Here is a 14022-nt window from a genome sequence, read left to right on the forward strand (position 1 = left end):
CCCCCACCCCAAGTTGGTCCTCTCCCAGTAAAGGCCCTGATCAGGCACCACCAAGCCACCTCCAAGGTGGATGGGGGGATAATAAACAGGACTGGCTGAGGGGGGATCAGAGTTTCAAGTGTGCTGTTCCCCTCCTTACAGCAGCCTCTTCAGAAATTTTTCAAAACAAATTTTAATTATTTTAAGGGTAATACATGCACATGATTTTTAAAATGCAAACTTTACAAAAAGGTATACGGAGGAGCATGAGACTGCTTCCCCCGCCGATCCCCAGATCCCTGATTCCTTTTCCAGAGGCCACAGCTGTGACCAGTGTTTCCTTCAGAGATATTTGGATAAAAGTTTCCCCCAGCCCCGAATTTTAAAAGACGTACACAAATTATTGATCTCCTGCTTTTTTTTTTTTTTTTTTTTGCAGCACGCGGGTCTCTCACTGTTGTGGTCCCTCCCATCGCGGAGCACAGGCTCCAGACGTGTAGGCCCGGCGGCCATGGCTCACGGGCGCAGCCGCTCCGCGGCATGTGGGATCTTCCCAGACCGGGGCACGAACCCGCGTCCCCCGCATCGGCAGGCGGATCCCCAACCACTGCGCCATCAGGGAAGCCCTGCTCTCCTGCTTTGTACATTAATGCGTCTCAGAGAAGATCAGCTTTGGCCTTTTTAACAGTTTTATAGTGGGAATTCCTTGGTTGTCCAGTGGTTAGGACTCTGTACTTTCACTGCTGAGGGCGCAGGTACAATCCCTGGTCAGGCAACTAAGATCTGCAAGCCGGGCAGCTTGGCCAAAAACAAAAAATAAAAAACCCCACACAAACCAGTTGTATAGCAGTCCATGGTGTGGATGGACGGACACTCATTTAAACAGTCCCCAACTGATGGACACTGAGGTTGTTTCCAATTTTTTGCAATTACCAAGAATGTGGTAATAATGTCTTCATTTCTCCTCTCCCCCACCCTCATCTTTTTAAAAGTAAACTTTTAATTTTGGAATACGTTTAGATTTACAGAAACTTTGCAGAGATAATACAGAGTCTCTGAATAGCCCTCATGCAGCTTCTTCCAATTTCTCGGTCAAAACTAAGAAATTAATCTTCGTATATTACTATTAACTAAACTCTAGACTTTATTTGATTTCCTAAGTGTTTTTCTGTTCCAGGATCCAACACAGGATTCTCCACTGCATTTAGTCCATCATTTTGTATACATTTAAATATGGTTGTAGATTAAAAAATTTTTTTAATTAAAATAATATGGTTGGGCTTTCCTGGTGGTGCAGTGGTTGAGAGTCCGCCTGCCGATGCAGGGGACACGGGTTCGTGCCCCAATCCGGGAAGATCACACATGCCGCGGAGCGGCTGGGCCCGTGAGCCATGGCTGCTGAGCCTGCGCATCCGGAGCCTGTGCTCCACAACGGGAGAGGAAACAACAGTGAGAGGCCCGCGTACCGCAAAAAAAAGAAAATAATAATATGGTTGCAGAAAAATTGCCTCAAGAGGAGTTGATGGGTCAAACAACATGTGCACTTTTAATTTTGAGAGATTCTGGAAAACTGCCGTCCCAAGTGGTTGTATGAATGAGCAGTCCCAACAGCAGTGCCAACACAACGTATTCACAAACTTTTAATTTGTTTTTATTTTTGTCTTTGACAAACTAAAGGGTAGAAAACGATATCACATTTTTTTCAGTTTGCATTTCTTCTCTAGCAGTGAGATTGGGCCCCTTTTTCGTATATTTCGATGACCAGGCTGCCCATGTGCTTTGCCCATTTTCTACTGAGTTATTTTTTGAAAAATTAATGTAGAATAGATCCTTACATAATAAGGAACGTAGTTTATTCCTGGATATAAAAAATTATCTGAAAGGGATTTTTCTTTTCCTCGAAAGGATTTTCTACCTAGTTGTTTAGATATAGGAAAGTTTCCATTGATTCTCTTGGGTTTTCTATATATAGTCATACCAACAGCAGATAATATTATTTCTGAGGCATTCCTGCCAAAAATGCCAATTAATCATGAGGAAACATCACAAAAACCCAAACTCAGACACCACAAAATGACTCGCTTGGGCTTTTTAAAAAATGCCAGTGTCAAAAAAAAAAAAAAAAAGCCAGTGTCATGAAAGGCAAAGACAGATTGAGGAATGTTCCAGATTAATACAATGTGTAAGCCAGGATACTCTTTTGTTACAAAGGATATTATCAGAACAGTTGGAAAAATCTGATTACGGTCTGGAAATTAGAATCTAAGTGTCCATCGATAGATGAATGGATAAAGAAGATGTTTTATATATATATACACACACACACACACACACACGCACAATGGAATATTACTCATAATAGTCTCATAAAAAAGAAATCTTGGGGCTTCCCTGGTGGCGCAGTGGTTGAGAGCCCGCCTGCCGATGCAGGGGACACGGGTTCGTGTCCCGGTCCGGGAAGATCCCACATGCCGCGAAGCGGCTGGGCCCGTGAGCCATGGCCGCTGAGCCTGCGCGTCTGGAGCCTGTGCTCCGCAACGGGAGAGGCCACAACAGTGAGAGGCCCACCGACCACAAAAAAAAAAAAAAAAAAAAAAAGAAATCTTGCCATTTCAACGACATGGATGGATCTAGAGGGTATTACGTTAACTGAAATAAGTCAGGCTGAGAAAGACAAATACCGTATAATCTCACTTACATGCAACTGTTGCTATTTTGATGACCTTTTCAGAATTTTTCTCATTTGATCCATTTAGTATGGCGAATTTTATTACCAGACTTCCAAATATTGAACCATCTCTGCACCTCAGGCATAAGTCACTTTGTTATGGTGTATCTTAAAAACGTGTTACTTGGTTCTTTGCTGAAATTCCATTTGGGAGTTTTGTACCCTCTTCATAGGGAGAGGGGTCTGTAGTTTTCCTATTTGCCATTTTTGTCAGCTTTTGATGTCAAGGATATGCTGGCTCTCACCATTCCAATTACTCATCTTACAGGCAAGGTAAACTGAGGACCAGAGAGGAGAAGTAACCCCTTCAGGTCACTCCCAGGTCAGGGCTGGACCCTAAGTCCTCACGTCTGTGCGATGAGGGCAACACTGTCCTTGTCCTTAGAGGGGACTTAAGTCCCAGCTCTGCACTATCTCACCTTGTGACCAAATGGACCTTAATTTCCCCATCTGCAACATAAGCACTAGATGGTCAAAGAGAGAGGGTCGGGTCTTCTTTCTGCACAGTTTCCGTTCAGAACGGCTGTCGGTCGAAAGCTGAGCGTTGAATGGGTGTCGACTGAGCATCTCATCTAGCGTGGGTACCTCTGTAAGTGTCCCAGCAGGGCCCCCAGTGTCTGTCCTCCTGGCCTCGAGCCCTGATCCAGCTGGGGTCTGACTCACCCCCTTGCGCGCCGCGCTGGTCGCCTGCAACCCCCGGAGGTTCCCGGGCGAGAGCGCGAGCGGGGGTTGGGCCGAGGTCGGGACCCGGAGCGGGTCCGGGGGTGTGGCACTCTGCGCTGGGGGCCCGTCTGGGCTTCCAGGGCGTAACTGCCGGGAAGGAGGGAGGGTCCCGTCAGCACCTGGACCCCCCTTCCCCAGAGACCCTCCAGCATTCTTCCGCCTTTGCTGGGAACGCCCCCTCCCCAGAGATCCCATGCTCCAGGATCCCTCATCCCTTCTCCGCCCCTGGCCATTTCCAGGACCCCTCCCCACGGACTCCCAGCCTTTTCCCCAGAAGCTCCGCCTCCAGGCCCCTCACTCGGTACTCGATTTTTCTTGCATCCTCCACTTGCACTCCCCGCCCTCCCCTGAGCCCCCAATATGCGCCCGACCCCAGGGACCCATGCCTCCAGAGTGCCAGCGCTAACGTGGGGGATTCCCGTCCCCAAAGAGCGCCTCCCCCGCCCCCCAGGTTCGCCCCCCAGGTTCTAATGCCTGACCTTCAGGAGGGCCTTGACTCTCCACAAGGCCCCGCCCACATGGGCAGGGGCATGGGCTCGCCCTCCCCCGGACCCTTCCCGCCCACTCCTTACTCACACGTGCTCGCGCAGCGTCGCCTCCCGGGCTGCGCAGGCTTCACTCTCGGCCTCCGCCGCGCTCGCGCGCCGCTGCACCGCGTCCAGCCGCTGCGCAGACTCCGTGGCCGCCGCCTCCCAGCGCGCCAGGGCTTCTGCGGGCGCAGGGGGCAGGATCAAGCTGGAGACCAGGCTCCTACCCCTCGCGCACCAGCTACGAATTCATAGTCTGCCTACTATTTGCGTGGTTTGTTTTATTTGAATTAAGTTTGTGTGCTGTTTGCCTGACCTTTACGTGTCATTTGCATAGCTTTTCATAGGTTTACATTACTTTGGGGAGTCTCTACACAGCGTGTGCACATTTTGTTGTATTTGCATTGTTCTCTGCATTCGCATGACCTTTGCATATTATGCGCATTTCTTTCACAAGTTTTCGCGTTCGTCTGCTTTACGTTTGCACCTGTACGTGTCATTTGCGTAGCTGGGAACCTTCTAGGCTCCTCCCACCTCTAGCCCTGCCCACCACTTTGCACCCCAACACACCTGTCAGCGCCCCGTTCTCTGCCCCCATCTGGGTCCCCTGAGCCTTGGCCTCGTCCATCTCAGTCTTCAGTGTCATCAGTTGGGTCTGAAGCCGACTCTGCGGAGTGGAGGGGAAGTGAGGGGGGGAGGGGGGGAGGGGAGAAGGAGTGAATTGACCCCGCCCTTTCTAGGGGAGACTGAGACTACATTGGTGTTCCTTGAGCTTTATTTGGACCTTTGGGGGTCCTGTAGTTGTAAAACACAGAAGTGGCCTCTGAAGTCTGGGGTACCGAGTGGTGACAGGTGCCTGCCTGGAAGAAGTTCTCTGTCCAGGTCATCCGGCCCCTACTCCAGGCCAACTAGATGTAGAAAAGGTTTAGCTCTGCCGACAGGATCTGGTTCCAATCCTAGCTATGTCTAGACTCGCGGACTGGGGTTTCAGACCAGCACAAGCCAATTTGGTGGTTGACAATTGGGTTTCAAGGGTATACTTAGTCACCTCTGTGAGACTGTTACAGTAGAAGTGGAAAATGGGGTTTTTCTTTCCTACTAACAAGCCAGGAAAACAAAGGAATGAGTGAATGGCTATCGAAACAGCAAAAGCAGGTCTATAAAAGTTAAGCAATCCTAGTTTCACTTTAACTGTTACTAATCTGTAGTGCATGCAACTAGAATTGTCCTACACAAAGCTAATTCCTTAATCACTCTCTGACTCTATGTGAATTATATCCTGCACCTGGCATTCTTTTCTCCCACACTCCCTTGTAACACTCCCTTGTAGCTTTCTTCATTTCAGAGAGGAGGTCACCAGCGATAATCTTGGAGATGACCAGACCCAGTTACAGAGCTGCCTGATGTCTGCTGTGGCCGTTTTGAAATTTCCCAGAAGAAAGAAGAATGCAAGTCCATCACTTCCTTGATCCTTATCACCTACCCCAGACTACAAGCCCTGACTGTAAGACTTCTCCCTATTCCCCCAGAGAGGGGGGCACAGTTTTTTTTGAGGTGCTAGCCTGCCGTGTTCCCTCTTTGCCTGGCAAAGAAATAAAGCTACTCTCTATTTCCTCCAAAAACTCTGTCTCCGTATTTCTATTTGGTACCAGGGTACAGAGGCCGAGATTTTGGCAACAAGACATTCTGCAAAACCACTGGCCTGGCTTCCTTGGAGAAGACTCCATGGAGAGGCAGAGACAGAATTTGAACCCAGTGCAGGCTGCTGTTAACCTCGGCTACCCCAGGCCTTTCCCTCAGGCAGTCAGGAAAGTTGTAGGGATGAATTTTCAAAAGGCATGAATTTTCAAAAATTCATACACTGCCCAACCTCTGCTGCGCCTGGGACACAGGGGTACACAGTAGTTACTCAATAAATGTGAACGGTTGGGACTCTGAGGATGATTCTTCTGCGAGGTCCAGGGCTGGGAAGGGTTAAGGAAGAGTTTGAAGGGGTTGGCAGGAGGAAAAGGGAGGACCTGGCTGGTACCTCCCCCAAGAGGCCAACTTTAGCCTCCTAATTACAGGTGACATGAATGTCCCTCTCTCAAAATAGGGCTGCTCTACACTGGCTGGGAGGTGGGATGTTGAGTGGGTACCTAGGGGGAGGGTTAGCACAGGGCCTCCCCAGGTGGGCTTAGGGGTCTGAGGCTTCCCTAGCCTCCACCAGTGATTTGGCAAATAGCAGAGGACAGTGACACCTTCTTGGTCAGAAGGTAGACTCAGGGCTGAACTGGCATTGTAGGAGTTGGAAGGAATTACGTGTATATTCTTATTTGCCTCCCTCAATTGAAGAATGGCGGAAACCAAGGCACAGGGCGGGGGGGGGGAGCCCCAGGGATGTGTGTGCACCCTCTCCCCCCCATATTCTGGATTCCCCAGCCCCCCACCCTGCCCACCTACCTGGCGGCCCTCACAGGCCCTTAGGGCCTCCTCCAGCTCCTGTCGGACACCCTCGGCCTGGTTCAACTGCCTGGTCAGGGCCTCCTCGCGCTGGGCAGCCTCTGCCAGCCGGCGCCGAAGTTCCTCGACCTCGGGCTCCAGGTCTCCAGGCGGCGCGGTGGTGTTGGCCCCTGGCTCTGGGCAGCGAGGCCTCCGGGAGGCCGAGGCGGCCAGATTCCAGGCCAGCAGGGCTGCTCCAGCCGCCACCGCTGCCAGGAACACAGCGGCCCCGCACAGGGCGAACACTCGCCAGGCGCGCCCTGGCTCCGGCCCCGGCTCGGCCATACCGCCGTCCACAGCGCTGGCCCCAGACGGCCACGAGCATTTAATTGGCACCTTGGGGCTCCAGGGACACCCACGGTTCCGCCCTGCCTGGCGGTGGCTTCGAGTTTGTTGGGAGGGGCTGGACCCACGCCAAGGGCCAGCCCAGATTAGTGGAGCCCAAGACAGGACTGGGGGGTCCTGGATTCCAGTCTGACATCTGCACCCCACGTGACCCTCTGAGCCTCAGTTTCCCCCTCTGTGAAGCGGAGATGACAGTAGCTCCTGCCCCGTAGGGCTTTGTGGGAATCACTTGAGTACATCTGCGCAAAGCACCCATTTGCACAGGGGGTGCTTGGCGAGGGTCTGGGGGTATATTGTCCCCATTCTGTTCATGGAATGACCAAGCCTAGAAGACGGGAGGCTACTCGAGCAATTGAGGTTGGCCTGGCTCAGGCTGCCACACTTTTTGTGGCTGGCTGTGAGGACCAGAGGGTAGACGCAAGGGTGGATCCGTCCCATCTCCCTGCCCGTTCTCCACTAGGCCACCAGGGGGAGACCTTACAACGTGAATAGATCCAGGCGCGTTCACACCGTTCCCCAGACTTCCCTCTGAGTCAAATCCTCTTCCTCCCCCTCCGCCCTCTTTCCCCTTATTTCCTCTTGGCCCGCCTCCATTTCCACCTCCCTTTCCTCCTCTTCCTCCACCCTACTCCCTCTCTTTTTCTCTTCCCCCTCTATCTCCCCGTTTTACCCCTCCCCCCTTTCTAATCTCTCCCCCTCCTCTTCCTCCCCAGCAAGACCCCTAGCAGGTCTTTGATGTCACTTCCTGCTCTTAGCTGCCTCCTGCCCTCCTCAGCGCTCTTCAGGCCAGCGCATTCCTACCCCAGGGCTGCCTGGGAGCCCTCTCCTCCCTCTTTGCCCAGTTAACAGTTCCTACCAGCTCTCCCCTGTCCACCAGTATGTCTCCTCCTCCAGAACCCTCCCCCTTCCCCACTAACTCAGGCCCCCTTTTTTTTTTTTTTTTGCAGTACGAGGGCCTCTCACTGTTGTGGCCTCTCCCGTTGCGGGGCACAGGCTCCGGACGCGCAGGCTCAGCGGCCATGGCTCACGGGCCCAGCTGCTCCACGGCATGTGGGATCTTCCTGGACTGGGGCACGAACCTGTGTCCCCTGCCTTGGCAGGCGGACTCTCAACCACTGCGCCACCAGGGAAGCCCTCAGGCCCCTTTTGATCAGCTCTCTCAGCTCTGCTGTCATTTTACCTGTGTGTGATTCCTGGCTGCCTCCCCCATCAGACTGGGTGAGCCCCTAGAAAGCAAAGCCTGCACCTGCCCTGTTCACAGGCCACCGCGTGGGCCTGGCACACAGTAGTTGGCAGAAATGTGAGCTGAGTGAACACTATGAACTAGAATCTGTGTCCCTCCCTGACCTGCCCAGCTCCCCGCCCCCCCCAATTCCACATTAAGAAACCAGAGCCCAGAGAGGCTAAGTCTCAGGCCAGGGACACACAGCAGCCACAGGTCACTGCCAGATTCCTGCTGAAGCTGGAATCCCCCCAACCAGCCAGGGAAGAGGGGCCTTTTTAGGAAAGAGGGGCATTTATACCCTAGCCATTGGGTGGGAATTTAGGGGAAGAAATTGAGCAGGTCAAACCCATAATATTGGGGCAAACCTGCCCCCTCCATCAGCGAAACACAGCCCAGGTATGGTGGGGGTGGGAGGCGGAGCTGTTTTGGGACTTTCCAGTAGCCCAAGATGGGAGCTGGGGGGAAGGATGTTGAGTGGGGATGGGAAAGGACTGAGGTCATGTGAGAAAGGTCTGCTTCCCTGCAATCAAGAGAACCTGCTGGAAGCAGAGGGTTCCAATGCCTGAGCAGCTGAGAAACCCTGAGCGAGTCCAGTCACTCCTCTGGACCTCAGTTTCCTCATCTGTTAGATGGGGCTGCCGATGGGGGTGGTGGTGAAATGACTCAGTCATTGTAAAGGGACTCCATGGGAGCGCCTGCTGAGTCCCCCTGTGAGCTGGGGACACTCACAGAACTGACGGGCACCCAAGCCTCACCTTCTAGAGCCGAGGTTCTCACCGGAATTGATTCTGCCCCCCAGGGGAAACTTGGTAATGTCTAGGGGCATTTTTTTGTTGTCACAACCTCGGGGTAAGGTGCTATGGGCCTCTAGTGGGTGGAAGCCAGGGATGCTGCTCAACGTGCTACAGTGCCCAGGGCAGGCCCCACAGCAGAGAATGGTCCAGTCCAAATGTCAAGAGTTTGGAGGCCGAGAAACCCTGTTCTAGAACTCCAGAGCGGGAAGCTGGTGCTCCGAGCAGGAGGTAGAGACTAGCTGAGGCCATGAGGCAGGAAGGAACTTGACAAATCAAAATGCAGAGAAGGGCTTCCCTGGTGGCGCAGTGGTTGAGAGTCCGCCTGCCGAGGCAGGGGACACGGGTTCGTGCCCCGGTCCGGGAAGATCCCACATGATGCAGAGCGGCTGGGCCCGTGAGCCATGGCCGCTGAGCCTGTGCATCCAGAGCCTGTGCGCTGCAACGGGAGAGGCCACAACAGTGAGAGGCCCCTGTACCGTAAAAAAAAAAAAAGAAAAAAATGCAGAGAAATGGTCACAGGGGGTGGAGCAAGAGGAAGTTAGGGGCTGGGGGTGGTGTCGGGGGGGCGTCAGGGGGGCCTGTGGCAGGGATGGGGTTTGGGGGTCCCTGGGAGGGCAGCGGGAGCCATGGAGGGGGGGCCCGACCATCTGGGCTCGGGACCATGGTGAGGGCAGTGCAGAATTCTGGGAATTCTGGGCAGATGCAAGGGACCTGCCCCCACCCCCAGCCACGCACAAGAAGTTGCCCGGACAATAGTCAGGATTCCAGGCGAACTTGGAGGAAGGAAGATAACAGAGGAGGAAGGAATTATGGGCCATGGGAGGATCCAAGAAAGTGGGTTGAAGGGTTTATCAGATGGTAGGCTTCAATTTTGAACACCTTCCAATTTTTTTTTTTTTTTTTTTTTTGGCCGTGCCACGCATCTTGCGGGATCTCAGTTCCCCAACCAAGGATTGAACCCGGGCCACGGCAGTGAAAGCTCAAAATCCTAACCACTAGGCCACCAGGGGACTCCCAGTGGCCTTCAATTTTGAGAAGCAGAGAGGCTCTCTGGAGGAGGGGGCATTGTGACACAGGCCTGTGTGTGTCTGAAGATCCAGGTTTGATCCCAGCCCTGCACTTTCTGTGGGAAGGGATTGGGAACCAGGACAAAGTGTCCCTCACCACAGCCTCGGTTTCCTCATGGGACCGCTGCCATCAGAAGATCCCGGCGAGGAGATGAGAGCAGAACACTGCAGGCGAGCTGATGAGGGTGTAGAGTTCTTTAAGATGATCCAAATGGACAAGAGGGCTGGGGAGGCAGTGGGGTGGTGGCTGCCAGAACCGCAGGGATTCCTGAGAACATTCTAGAGCAGGGAAAGCTGGATGTGGATGTCAATGGGTGTCCACCCTGGCCCGCAGGGCAGCCCCCAGATGCTTGGGGGTGACACAGTAAAACTCCAAAAACTTGAGAGAAAAGTTTCCCCCCCCCAGAGGGGTGTTTACTTTTTCGGAGCCCAAAGACCCCAGAAGAAAGTGACTTTCTAGAAACCGTGTCAGCAAGAAGCAGGCGCCCCACCTTCCACCCCCATGCCCTCCTCAGCTCTAGGGCAGCCTTGGGCCAACTCCGCTACTTCTCCATGCCCAAGGTATCCCTCCAGAGCTGCCCCATGGACCCCTTAGGCTACCCCATCCCCCCTCTCCTCCCCACAGCCGTGTTGCCATGTGGTCCCCTCAGAACGGGCCAGGTCAGGAAGCCTCAAAGGGGGAAGCAGAGAGGGAACCGGACCAGTCCAGGTTGTGGCCTAAAAGACATCAAAACAGGGACTCAGAGGCAGATACAACACGGGCTCCGCGCCCTCAAGCCCTGCCCCGCTCCAGGACCCCCCCCCCACCCCCTCCCTGCTCACTGGGCTCTCCCTTCCTCTCCAAGATTCTTCTCCTTGGTGCCCAGCCCTCTGCCCCGCAGGTAGGCCACCTCCCCAGACCGTGACCCATCCCCGACTCCCATCCTTTCCCAGTTTTCTTTTCCCCGGAGCTGCCCCCTCCTTACCGGCCGGCTTTCTGGGACCTCAGATCAGCAGAGCCTCGAGGACCACGACCACGACCACAGCAAACAGGACGCTCGAGCAGCTAGAAGAGTTGTTCTCAGCTGAGGCCTCACTCCCTCTTCTGGAGTAGAGATCGGGACAATTCAGACAACTGCCAAGCCGGCTCCAGCAGCTGGAGGCTGCGCCCCTAAGAATCTCCACTCCTCCCCCACCAAGTCACTGGGGAGGAGAGCTGGCAGCGGCCACCCCATGGCTGTGTGACACACGGGACAAGGCTGGGACTTAAACTTTGCCCCCTGAGCAACGGGGTTTTTCGAAGCCAAGGGGGTCGCGAGTCTTCGGGGTGGGGTGAAAGGGGAGTGGCCAGTGGGGGGGGGTCGTCTCGGACCTTAGTCGCTCCACCTCCGCCAAAGTGTCCTCCAGGTTCTGCTTCAAAATCTTGACCTCTCCTGGTGGGGTCGGGTACAGAATCGAGGGGCGCGTCAACACACTGACCACGCCCACTCACCTGGCTCCAACCCGGGACATGTCCCCGCCTCTAGCCCCGCCCTCATTCAACCCACGCTGGGAAACCTGGCGTGCTCCCCCCTCCCCTACTCCAAATGGAATCTGGTCCCACCCCTCCCTCCCGACCCCAACCCTGGGACCCTCCCTCCTTAGTCCTTTTCAATAACTGGCCCACCCCTCCGAGCCCCGTCCGTGGAACGCTGGCCTTGTGCTTTTCTCACCCTGAAGCTCTGCCACCTGTGCCTGCTCCATCTTCAGAGAATCCCTCAGGGTCACCTGCGACGCGGGGGTGGGGGTGGGGTGTGGGAAACTGGACTTCTGTCCTTGGGCCCTGGACCCCTCCTTAAGCCCTGGGATCAGAGGAGCTTGGGTCCAAACCCCCTTCAGTTTCCACTCCGACCGTCCCCTGCACCTCAGTCTCCCACCTTGAAGAGTGGCCATAACCCCCACCCTCCCAGGGCCACTGATAAGGGTGTGATCCTCGAAATGGGAGTTTTGAGGCCCTCCCCAAGAGAATTTGGAAGCTCCCCATGCCCAAACTCTAGGAGCAGTTTCCAGATCCCCCGGGGCTATTGCCCAAGAAGAGTGAGAGGTCCTCCCAAAACCAGAACACAGGGGGAATTTCGGAGTCCAAGTAGAGGACCAGTGGGAGTTTCAAGGTTCCCCCATATCGGGACACAGAGGAAAATTCCAGAGTCTCTCAGGATGCGGTGGGAGTATCAAGAGCCTCTTTCTCTGGGACCTGGTGAGGTCCCGATCCCAACCCCTAGGGGGGGCTTCTGCTCCCCCAAGACTGGGGCCCGAGGGGAGTTTCTAGCTCCCACACCCCAGTGCCCTGGAGTCTGGAGGTTCCCCCATATCCTAGCAGGGATACTGAGGCCCCTGCTCTAGGGAGCACCCCACCCCACACTAGCACCCTGGAGAGAGTTTACGGGTCTCCAAACCCTGGTGGGGACATCCAGGGGGGAGTTTTAAGGTCTATCTTGATCTCCACGTAGACCCTGTAAGAACCCCCCCGCAAGGACAGGGCCCTCTCTAGGGGGTGCAGTGGCTTACCACCGTCTGGTTGCAGGTGGCGGCCTGGACCTCCATCTTCTGTAAGACTTCCTGGGCCTGGGTTAGCTGGTGCTGCACGTACCGAGTGCGGTTCTGACACTCCTGCTCTGCTTGGAGGTCATCCGTGCAGTGCTTGCTGTTGGCCCTGACAGCGAAGATGACCAAGGGTACAAGTAGAGCCATCAGAATCACCAGGAGCAGCAGGAAGCACAGGCACCGCGGCAGCTTGCAGCAGCGCAGCACCGACTCATTCAGGTGGTCAACCATGGGCACAGGGCTGTAGTGATACAAAGTAGTGCCCTCCAGCTCTGTCCGTAGGGAGTCTGGATGGGAGTTAGGGGAGGGCGCTGGAACCTCTTCTGGGCTGGGGCTACCCCCGTATTAGCATAGGAGCTGTGCTGACCAATGACAAGTTCCAGGAGGATCCTCTGACTTGGAGATATTGGAATGAGGGCATCTAAAGGCAGAGCAGAGCCCAGGCTTTCTGTTTCGGTTTCCTTTTTCCCTTTCTCAGAAAAAGAGGTGGGTTGTTTCTGCCTAATTATGGCCTCGGGACTTTCTGGGTTGGTTGCTGGCCAGTGAGATCCTGTGGGAGGGGAGCTGGGGCTACCTGCGACACCCCATCTCAAGTCCCTGCCCTTCTCCTTTATGTTTCTGAGGGTGACAACTGCAGTTACTGAGTGTTTAGTGCATGCCACCTTTGTGTTCATCTGTACCACGACCTGAAGAGACCGAGGGCATTTTTGGTTCCCAAGTCCCCAGCTGGGGAAACTGAGGCTGAGAGGTGACTAGTGGACTGGGGACAGGGTCTGGGTCTGACAGAAGAGGCTGGGTTTTGAATTCAGGGGTCTCCCTGGTGACCTAGCAGGGGTTCACTTAGCATCCCTGCCCCTCCCCCCCGCCAAGGGGACCGTAGGGTGCCATGGAGGGTGTCAGAGGAGGGACCGTAGCCTGTGGGAGCGGAGAGACGATCTGGATGGACCCACGAGACTAAGGCTGCAGTCCCCCTATTTGGCCACCAGAGGCTGCCCCAGCCAACAAACCAGGTCCCTGTTCTAGCTCCACCCAGGAACCGGCTCCTACTTCCACAATCTGCCCCTACCACCCCAGGACTCCACATAAACCCTCTGAACTGTAAGCGAGCAGGACCCTGTGGGGCCTTCATTCCTGAGTTGTTTTTACAGATGTGAAACGCCTCCCTCGCCAAACGGAAGATGTTAACTACTTGATGACCATGAGCATGTAGCCCCCAGGCCTAGTGGTGCCGAAGGATTGATCATGTTTAACTAACCCCTGTGACACCACCCTGTTACCTCACCATCAGCCAATCAGAGAATTGTGCACGAGCTGATCACAGACCCTGTGACCAACACCTCCCCCCACCGCCGCCGCCCACATACCCGGACTTTAAAAATGTTTTGCTAAACCCTTCGGGGAGTTCAGGGTTTTTCTGAACCCCGCGTTCACGAGCCTCCCGCCTCCTCGCATGGCCCTGCGATAAACCTTTCTCTGCTCCAAACTCTGACGTTTCGGTTTGTTTGACCTCACTGTGCATAGGGCACACGGACTTGTGCTAACAGAACCTCAGTTTCCTCATCTGTAAAGTGCGGCCATAACAGGAGCAGCC

At 54.6% G+C, this 14022-nt stretch overlaps 2 protein-coding genes across 2 annotated transcripts; both read right to left on the reverse strand.

The window, feature by feature from the left end:
* Positions 1-1593: 1593 nt before the first annotated feature.
* CCDC194 (coiled-coil domain containing 194) lies at positions 1594-10102 on the reverse strand. The gene is made up of 5 exons (XM_067733163.1): positions 9967-10102; positions 6400-6958; positions 4528-4624; positions 4007-4139; positions 1594-3517 (listed from the first exon to the last, which is right to left on the reverse strand). Exons 2-5 carry the CDS (start codon positions 6721-6723, stop codon positions 3367-3369), a joined length of 705 nt encoding a protein of 234 aa, XP_067589264.1. The 5' UTR covers positions 6724-6958; positions 9967-10102; the 3' UTR covers positions 1594-3366.
* A 147-nt stretch (positions 10103-10249) lies between these two features.
* BST2 (bone marrow stromal cell antigen 2) lies at positions 10250-12855 on the reverse strand. The gene is made up of 5 exons (XM_067733167.1): positions 12396-12855; positions 11561-11615; positions 11221-11281; positions 10835-10953; positions 10250-10586 (listed from the first exon to the last, which is right to left on the reverse strand). Exons 1-4 carry the CDS (start codon positions 12660-12662, stop codon positions 10854-10856), a joined length of 483 nt encoding a protein of 160 aa, XP_067589268.1. The 5' UTR covers positions 12663-12855; the 3' UTR covers positions 10250-10586; positions 10835-10853.
* Positions 12856-14022: the final 1167 nt, after the last annotated feature.

Source organism: Pseudorca crassidens, chromosome 3 (assembly GCF_039906515.1).
Source record: "Pseudorca crassidens isolate mPseCra1 chromosome 3, mPseCra1.hap1, whole genome shotgun sequence".
NCBI classification, from domain to species: Eukaryota; Metazoa; Chordata; class Mammalia; order Artiodactyla; family Delphinidae; genus Pseudorca; species Pseudorca crassidens.